The sequence below is a fragment of the Chiloscyllium plagiosum genome, chromosome 12, assembly GCF_004010195.1.
Source record: "Chiloscyllium plagiosum isolate BGI_BamShark_2017 chromosome 12, ASM401019v2, whole genome shotgun sequence".
NCBI lineage: Eukaryota > Metazoa > Chordata > Chondrichthyes > Orectolobiformes > Hemiscylliidae > Chiloscyllium > Chiloscyllium plagiosum.
Window position 1 is genome coordinate 56,444,190 of NC_057721.1, and position 9,469 is coordinate 56,453,658.

General features: G+C 39.3%; 1 protein-coding gene across 2 annotated transcripts in view; it reads left to right on the forward strand.

The window, feature by feature from the left end:
* The first annotated feature begins 59 nt into the window (after nucleotides 1-59).
* The window catches only part of LOC122555294 (type 2 lactosamine alpha-2,3-sialyltransferase-like), a 30,944-nt gene continuing 21,534 nt past the window's right edge, over nucleotides 60-9,469 (forward strand). Inside the window, exons 1-4 of one of the 2 annotated variants that reach the window (XM_043701144.1) lie at nucleotides 60-747; nucleotides 1,827-1,936; nucleotides 2,836-2,899; nucleotides 7,275-7,370. In XM_043701144.1, the coding sequence (XP_043557079.1) occupies nucleotides 719-747; nucleotides 1,827-1,936; nucleotides 2,836-2,899; nucleotides 7,275-7,370 (299 nt within the window). In that variant the 5' untranslated portion in view covers nucleotides 60-718. The remainder of the gene's footprint in view (nucleotides 748-1,826; nucleotides 1,937-2,835; nucleotides 2,900-7,274; nucleotides 7,371-9,469) is intronic. The other variant, XM_043701143.1, reaches the window with a different exon arrangement.

Sequence of the window (9,469 nt, forward strand, 5' to 3'; positions counted from 1 at the left end):
CCCGCCCTCTCGTCGCTCTCGCCCTGTCGCTCGCGCCCTCTCCCTCTCGCGCTCTCACTAGCCGTCGCTCTCTCTCTTGCCCTCGCCCTCGCCTCCTCGCTGTCGCCCTCTCACTGTCGCCCTTGCCCTCCGTTTCATATGAGAGAGCAGCCGCTTGTGTGGTAGGATTATGATTTTGTTGGAAAAGACATTTTGGCAAAAAGCATTGGAATCTCATTAGGTCAGAAAAACAATTACTTGTTTTCTTTTTTCATGTTATTTTCTCTTTGACTCAGAAGAATGGTAAGATTTATAGATCTGTGGACAGTAGTAGCGTGCTTCTCACATTGCCAAGGACCCAGTCTTTGAATGGGCCTGGCCAAGGAATGGTATGGCACGTTTTCCTTCCCTTAACTATGAACCTTCTAGGAGGAATCGCTACAATTCTGGGGCCATGTTCCTGATTGCTGGTGCAATATTCTAATCTCAAAGAAAACATCTCTCCCCAGATCAGCTAGCTGCATAGAACGTGAACCCAGGACTTTGCTGCTATCTATGATGCGTATTTAAGCTGTTCATTAAATTACTCAGCTACAGGGAAGCTCACTAATTTGTATAGGCATTTTTCCAAACAGGATAATTCTTTTGTCTTTTTCAGGATGTTTTAGAAAATTTTAATCACAATTATTTTACTTATCCTGTTGTTCTCTCTCCATCTTTTAGCTTGGAAAGACAGCAGATGGAAAGAAGAGTGTTTGAGCATCCACTGTAATTCTGTTTTCCGGCATTTCGTTAACGTTCGTTCGTTTATCCAAATTTTTTGAACTGTCTTTTCAAATCATTATTTATCTTTTCCAGTCCTCTTTCACTCCAGGAATGATTCTGCATTTATATCCCTTGGTTTTTAAAAACAAAAATTCCTCTATTGTCTGAAAGCCTTCTCTATGCAAACAATATAAAAACGCAATTTTTTGTACATTGCTTCTTAATAAGACTTCTATCTTTTAAATGAGTCTTCTTACAATGGACTTTTTGATTATTCTGCACAGTTCCAATAGAAATCAAATTCTAATTTGTTATATTTTGGGCTTTGCTGTTTCTTTTGGCTATATGTCCAAATCACATTTATGAATGTATATGTTTAAAGTACAAATCCAACATAGATCCTCAGGACACTGGCATTTAGTCCATTGGTTACATTTTCAGTAAGGCGGCACATTTCAATAACCCAAACACTTGCACTGCACTTGCATTTTTCTTATGTCATCTCCACTTTGCACCTTGACCACCTGCATACTGAATGTTCATCTCAGAATCAAAACATTAGTACCACACCTGTGACGTGATTTGATTTTCGCGAGTTTTGAGTTGTAATTTTTATTTAAGATGAAACAATGGTTGCTTCAGACTGATCAAGTAAACTGAAACATGTCCATTTACTCTTGCCCTCGGCTTTCTAACTATGGAGCAACATTCCTTTTATTTGTCCATGCTTCATTTTAATGTTTACATTTATGCATTGAATGTTTGGGATTGTAGATGGCAACTTTATTGTAATCCACAGATGTAATGTTGTCTAGGTGGATTAATCCATATGTGCATTTTTAATCTTGATATCAATGCAGGCTGCCAATTATCATGCTGTGTCCTTAATTTGTCCTGTATATCAATGCACCATTTGCACCACACCACACTGAGTAGAGAGCCGCAGCTGGCGGCTCCATCTTGAACAAACTGATTTATTTTTGCTTTCATTGTGCGTGAAAGAGGATATAAGTAGAACACAAAAAACTTTTGATTCTCGCCATTAAGTATCTTTTTCTCCTTTTTATTTGTCTTTTCACTAGGTCCAAAAACACAACCCCTTTCTTGTGTTACTCGGACATCACCTATAAAAGATGGCCTGCTAAAACAATATCCGTTCCAGAGATCCTGCCATTTGGCACCCTGAGCTCAGGTATGTGTATGTTCTGAGAGAAGTGGGTCTATAAGTTATTCTAATAAAGGTCTAGCATTACTCCAATGATAAAACAGTGCTCCAAACTTGAAACTACACTTGTGATTGGGATATTAATGGTCCTCTACCACTAGGAAAGACCACAAGAACAAAATTATAAATGTGCTGTTGAGATTGACTCACGTTGACTAGGGCAGAAGCATATGAATCTATTATGAACATAATACATCTTTTTGAACAGGAGGTGCATTTAGTCTTTTGTGTCTGACAAATCTGTTAGCTCAACCCTCGTATCTGAATTGCAGTATCAGTAAGATTTGTAGGAAGTTGAATCTTTGATTTTAAAGCCATCTTACCCAATGTAATTGTGTAATAATAAGTATTCTGATTACAATAAATATAATTATTAATCGTGCCATAAGATGAGAGCAGTGGGTTTGTTGCAATGTGAAATGTCTGGAGCAACTTTGCAATAATTGGAGTTAACCATTTGTGCTAAGCAGGAAGATACTGCTCCCAGGTGATTGCTTTGCTTTTGGGCTTTTCCTTTGGCATTGCAATTCAAGTTTTCTCAGTAACCTTTGGGGTCATACTGATTAGTCTACAATACTAGCAAAATTGTACTGAAAATCCAAAGTTAAAACAGAACGTTGCAAAAGATCAGCATTCAGGGAGCACCTGCAGAGAAATGCAGGATTAGCATTTTAGGTCAGTGATATGTCGTCAGATTATTTTGGTACATTTGTCGATGTACTACTGCTTCAGTTTGAACAATCGCAATTGACTTGTGTGCTTTGATCTGAAGTTAGTACTGGGTTGTATTCTGACTTTTTTTTTGAGCAACCTGAGAAACATGTTAATATCAATTTTAAAATACGTCATTACTTTTTGTGTTCCAGAAAGACATTTCCAAGCAGCACTTAAAGTTTTGAAGGACTGTGGTCTTCCACAAAACTTGAAGAAGTGGGTATACTCTCTCATTAAAATACAGTCAGGATAGATGAATTGTGGTTTGTTTTCAATTCTGTTCCCCCATGATTGAGGCCCATATTTTTATTTGCTTTCTTTTTGGTTCTGCTAATCATGGTACAACTTCCAGTGATTTGACTTATCTGTATTCTGAGGTTTGTTGCATCCACTTTCCAAGTATCAAGTGGACTTTGCTTTTTCCTACCAAAGTATAATACCTCCCATTTATCTATGTTGAACTTGTGTATACCAATTATCTTTTCCATTCTACATACAGGGGAACCTCGATTATCCGAACGAGATGGGCAGGCACTATTTCGTTCGCGTAATCGATTATTCGGTTAATTGATTAAATGCTTCCCCTCTGGGGCTCGGACTTTTTAAAGTCTGCTCCTCGTTCAAGAGACTGCAGCAGCACGGCACCTGAGACCCCCATTCCAACCCTGTGCAACACCCCCCAACACCGTCTAATGCCGCCCCCCAACCTCTTCCAACACCGCCTTCAGCCTGCGCCAAACATCGCACCCCCTGCCCTCCAACCCCATCCAACTCCACCCCTGCCCCCCAAACCCATCCCAGCCCCCTTTCCAGGGCAGCTGGACTGGACACCAACAATAAGTCTGTTGCTGCAGCTGCTTTTGTGGTGCGAGTCTCCAAATAGTGCACGCACACACACACACACCCCTTCTTACTGCAACTTTTTGACAGGTTTGCCCTGTACTGGACAATGTTGGAGAGATTATCTGGGGAAGTGGGGGGTGTTAGGGTGCACCCCTCTGTAGAACTCCAGGAAAAGTATGGGGAGAGAGAGAGAGAGGGCGGGAGGTCAGTCATTTGGAGACAGTGCCTGTTTAATCAGTGTAAACAAAAGATGCAATCACTGTTGGAAACACATCTTTGTAATATTTCTGTCGGGACCTGGAGATCTCCTTCGGATAATCCGATTTTCGGATAATCAAGATTCCTCTCTATCGGGAATGTGTTCCTCCTCGGTGTCGACTATTGTTAGAACCAGTGAGGCTCCCAATTCTTTTGTGATCGTGGGTAAGGAAGGAGGAACTGGCTCCCTTCTCTCTCTCGCTTCACCCCCACCTTCTGACATTAATGAAAGACAAAGGATCCCTTTTATTCTCTTCTGTACAGCTTTTCTGAATTCCAATGAATTTGTTTTTCAAGGAGCCAATTTTACCGTGTGTTTCTCAATAAAGAAAGAGTGAAGATGTTAGTGACTAAAACATGAGGGAAAAAATAAAATGGAACATATGCGGCATGAGCAAGAAGTAAATTAACGATCTAAATCAACAGCAAGAAAAACAAGTGGTTGGGAAAACTCAGCATATCTGGCAGCATCTGTGGAGTGAAAACTATTAATATTGAGTCTAGTGAGCCTTCTTCAGAACAGCAGTTACTGCTGTTTCTCTCCACAGATGCTGTCAAACCTTCATTCTCTAGTAATTCTGATTTTTGTTCCTGTTTCCAGCATACCCAGTTCCTTCTTTCTTATACAAGAATCTATATTTGGTTTGTCTGTACAGAATAAATGGTGAAAAATTGCACCTGTTAATTTGGTGATTTTGGTAACATTAACTCTGGCTTGTTGAGCACATGGGAATTTGGGGCTGTATAGATTTGATGAGACGAGTTGGCCTGTGCAATCGGTGAGTTGCTTCCAGCAATCAGACTGTGACTGCTTTTTTTTAAGCGGGAAATAACTAGTAAATGTTCTCTGCTTTAATCTTCATAGCACTCTCTCTCTCTCTCTCTCCTAGTGATACCAGTACACTAGACCATATCCAGTTCGTATATCTTACTGTTTCTTTCCTCAAAGAAAAAGAATAATCTGTCTCTCAAGTTTAATATATCCATAAAAAAAGTTAGTCATAGAGATGTGCAGCATGGAAACAGACCCTTCGGTCCAACCTGTCCATGCCAACCAGATATCCCAACCCAATCTAGTCCCACCTGCCAGCACCCGGCCCATATCCCTCCAAACCCTTCCTATTCATATACCCATCCAAATGGCTCTTAAATGTTGCAATTGTACCAGCCTCCACCACTTCCTCTGGCAGCTCATTCCACACACGTACCATCCTCTGTATGAAAATGTTGTCCCTTAGGTCTCTTTTAAATCTTTCTCCTCTCACCCTAAACCTATGCCTTCTAGTTCTGGACTCCCTGACCCCAGGGGCCAAGACTTTGTTTATTTACCCTATCCATGCCCCTCACAATTTTGTAAACCTCTATAAGGTTACCCCTCAGCCTCCGACGCTCCAGAGAAAACAGCCCCAGCCTGTTCAGCCTCTCCCTATAGCTCAAATCCTCCAACCCTGGCAACATCTTTGTAAATCTTTCCTGAACCCTTTCAAGTTCTTTTAAATAAAATTATTATATTAATTATCTATCAGTCTCCTGGAACAACAATTTTCTTTTGCCTCGTGAGTCATTAAATATGTTGCTGAGCTCTTAATGTTCATTTTAAAAAAATTTATCTTAAGTGGATGCATTTCATCCTGAGTTTGAGTTTGTTCAATACATTCACTTTTTTAAAAAAATTAACTGTACTTATTACACTACTCCTTATGTCACTCAATATGGTGTACCTGTTTTACCTTCCTCGGAACAGCAAAACAAAATAATATTTCTACCATCTGTTTCCTATGGTATTAACTTTCTACTTCTTAATTATCCTATTTCCGTCGTGTTGTATTGTAAAGAAATATTGTATTTCTTTTGTTTCATGTTTTTCAATAATTTGATTTCATAGCACCTATTTGTCTTCCTAATTTTCTTTGACTATTCTTTGGCCCCTTGCTGTTGTTACTCCTTTTGCTATTGGTAAAACTTTATGCATTCCTCTTTTCCAATCCTTAGTTGTTCACTTATCTCTAATTATCCTGCTAGCATTTTGTTATTCTTTTGTTTTTACTGGAAAATATTCTCCTTGCAGTCTGGCTATTGTTTTAAATGTTCCTTTCTTTGCCAGTAGTACTCTTTTCCTTGAGTTCTATTCTCAACCTCTGCAATGTATTAATTTGGTTTGCATCATGTTTATGTCTATCTCAATCACTGAACGTTTTGGAAGAGTGGAAATATAATAAATGTCTTTTCTTTCAACCTTCAGGTACAACTAGATTTAGCCATCTTTCAGACTGAATTAAATTAGCTTTATTGTCACATACTCAAATGAGTACAGTGAAAAGTTTACAAGTTGCTACTTACAGTGCCATCTTGGGTACAAGGTACCGAGGTACAAATTCTTCAGTACAAGTCCTTAGTGGGGGAGAAAAGTCCAGCATTACAGATCATAGCAATAAATTAGAAAATTTCAGAACAACAGTCTTTTCCAACCCAGTTCACACTGGCACCAGCCCCCAGACTCTGCCGGGTACAACAGAGTGTTACAAGGGGACATAAATTTAAGGTGAAGGGTGGAAGGTATAGGGGAGATGTCAGGGGTAGGTTCTTTACCCAGAGAATGGTGGGGGCATGGAATGCGCTGCCTGTGGGAGTGGCAGAGTCAGAATCATTGGCGAACTTTAAGCGGCAATTGGATAGGTACATGGATGAGTGCTTAAGCTAGGACAAATGTTCGGCACAACATCGTGGGCCGAAGGGCCTGTTCTGTGCTGTATTGTTCTATGTTCTATGTTCTAACTTTCACCTCAAGGCCAGGAGACTGCGCTGGAATCACCTTCACGTTCACACTGAGGCCATACCAGGCTGCTGAGACACCAACACTGGGCCAGAGGACCACCAGGAGAACTGTTTCCATTCCGGGTCCCTTGGATCTTAGGCTTAATACAGATGCCTTGATGACAAGCAGATTTATAACAAATTTTTACTGAATCAAAATGCCCAGATGGAATACAAGAAGAAGAATCATGTAGACTTCAGTCGTAGAATTTTTGAAAATGAATTGCAGTGACCAAGGCTTACGGAATATACAGGATACGTAGGTTAATGTTGGAGGAGACTTGAAGGGGTGTCCCATGTGGGTAGGCTGTAGGAGAGAATGTCAAGGGTGTTGGCTATGGTGGGAAAGTCCTGACTGTGCTTTAGGGCGATAGGCTGTAGTGAAGGGGATAACCCAAGGATGGTATGCTTTAAAGGGCAGAAGATTGAGTGTTTGAGGTGAATAGATAGTGGGAAGGCACTTGACAACATCCAATATAGATGTTTAATAAAGCCTATTCTGTTTATACTTTATTATTATTGGGATTCAAAAAAGTGAACAAAGCCAAAGGAAAGAATGATAGTTAAATTAGTCAAGATATTTTAATTTTTAACAATTTTTTTTAATGATACTGCCCTTTTACGTTAAATCAGAAAACTCATTTTTTTGAAGCTTGTCTTTTTCTCTGTTTCATAGCCTATCATGCCTAAATTGCATTGTGGTTGGCAATGGAGGAATACTTCGAAACAAGACGTTAGGGAAAAAAATTGATTCCTATGATGTTGTCATAAGGTATTTATTTTTGCTAAGCCTTTGAATTAAGTTGTTTTATATGACTAACATAGTATTCTTGAGTTTTTCTTTTCAAGCATTTGTCAATTATAAAACACTGCACAATACTGAATGTTACAATTGTTTTCTAAAACTTAGAAATTGCTGCTATTCCCTTCTCAACGACTTCATAAATATTTGACACCTTTTCAAATAATAGTTGAACTTTTTTCTGGTTATTAAGGAATGGGATAACCTTGAAGGGAGTTTGCAAATTGACAGCTTTAAGAATGCTACATGAATGCTAATAATCATTTTACAAGGAGGGAGTGGACATTGCTTTTAGTCGCCCCTTGTAGACATAGTCAAAAAATGTTTTGGGAGGTATTTTTTTTGGAATGTATTCGTGGTGAGGTACAGTTTTTTGTGATGAAGATGAAGAGCATGAATTCAGGTGACATTGTTGCCTCTGGTATCAGAGTTTGATACATGCTTATGGCTAGAGAGGAACTTTGAATTGGGAGTCATTGCAATCCTTGTAGTTACCAATGGCAGGATGAAAAAGGATTCAATATGAAGAGCCAGGCACCAAACCCAGAAACAGCACTTCCAAGTTCATACTCCTTGTATTAACTGATCCACATGCAAATTGGCAAGGGAAAATCAGATTAGAGAGATGAATATCCAGCTCAAAGGTTGGTGTGGGAGAGGTTGGTTCTGGTTTATGGGCACTGGCACTAATCTTGGGGGCCCATACCGATGAGACTATCTCCACCTGAATTGTTTTGAGGCCAATATTCTTGCCAACCACACAACCAGGAAGTTGAAGAATATTCTAAGTGTACTGGGGGCAAGGGATCAAATTTGAGAAGATCTGGTAAATCAAGGCCAAAAGTAAGAGTTTTAATATGGAAAACAATAAATAGAAGGGATAGTGGGTATGAATCAGAGTCAACCAACTGATAAGATTAGAATTTACCAAGAAAGTAAAACTCCAGTTTCTGTATCTAAATGTTTGTCACTTTAGAAAGAAACTGAACTGAGTGCAAACAAACATGAAGTATGATGTGATCACTATTAAAGAGATGTGGCTCCAGATGGCATGTTTTGGAACCTTATCCTAATTTGAATTTGACATTTTAAGAGCAGTGGAGCTGGAACTATTTTGTAAATTTTAAGTGAGAACATGGAAGTAGAGTTGGCTCAAGTGACTTGACAAATTAGGTCAAAGGATGTCAATAGAGATGCACTCGCAGTCGTTTGACTGGGATATTTTAGAATATACAGAATAGATGCATTCCCACAAATAAAAATGCCAAGGATCAGAATAACCATCTCTGGTAAATAAATGCTAAACATGATACCAAAATTAAAGAAGAGAACAAAATTGTGCACAGACACATGAAAGATCGGAAGGTTGAACAGATGTTAAAAAATTAATAAAAAATTAAAAGCAAGTTAAAGATATTAAAAAATTGTATTTTTATAACTATTTAATGAAGAGTTACAAAATGACCATTGGTCCTGTTAAAACATGAGATGGGAAATGACAGATGAATTGAACTAGTATTTTGCATCCGTGTGCATTACAAAGGATAATGTAACATGCCTAGACTTAGCAATAAAATCAGGAAATGGACGGGAGGGTGGAACATAAAGAAATCCTAATCATCAGGAATGGTACCGAATAAATTGTTGGAGTAGGGGGTTGCCAAATGCTTGGCTCCTTATGGACTTCATCCCAGGGTTTTTAAAAGAGGTGGCTTTGTGAGATTATTGATGTGATGGTTTAATTTTTCAAAGCTCTCTTGATTCAGGGATAGAAGTTCCATTAGATTGGATGATAGTGAATGTAGGTAAAAACAAGGACTGCAAATGCTGGAGACCAGAGTCTAGATTAGAGTGGTGCTGGAAAAGCACAGCAGTTAGGCAGCATCCGAGCAGCAAGAAAATTGATGTTTCGGGCAAAAGCCCTTCATCAGGAATAGAGGTAGGGTGCCTGCAGAGTGGAGAGGTAAATGAAAGGGGGGTGGGGGTATGGAGAAAGTAGCATAGAGTACAATAGGTGAGTGGGAGAGGGGATGAAGGTGATAGGTCAGGGAGAAGAGGGTGGAGTGGAT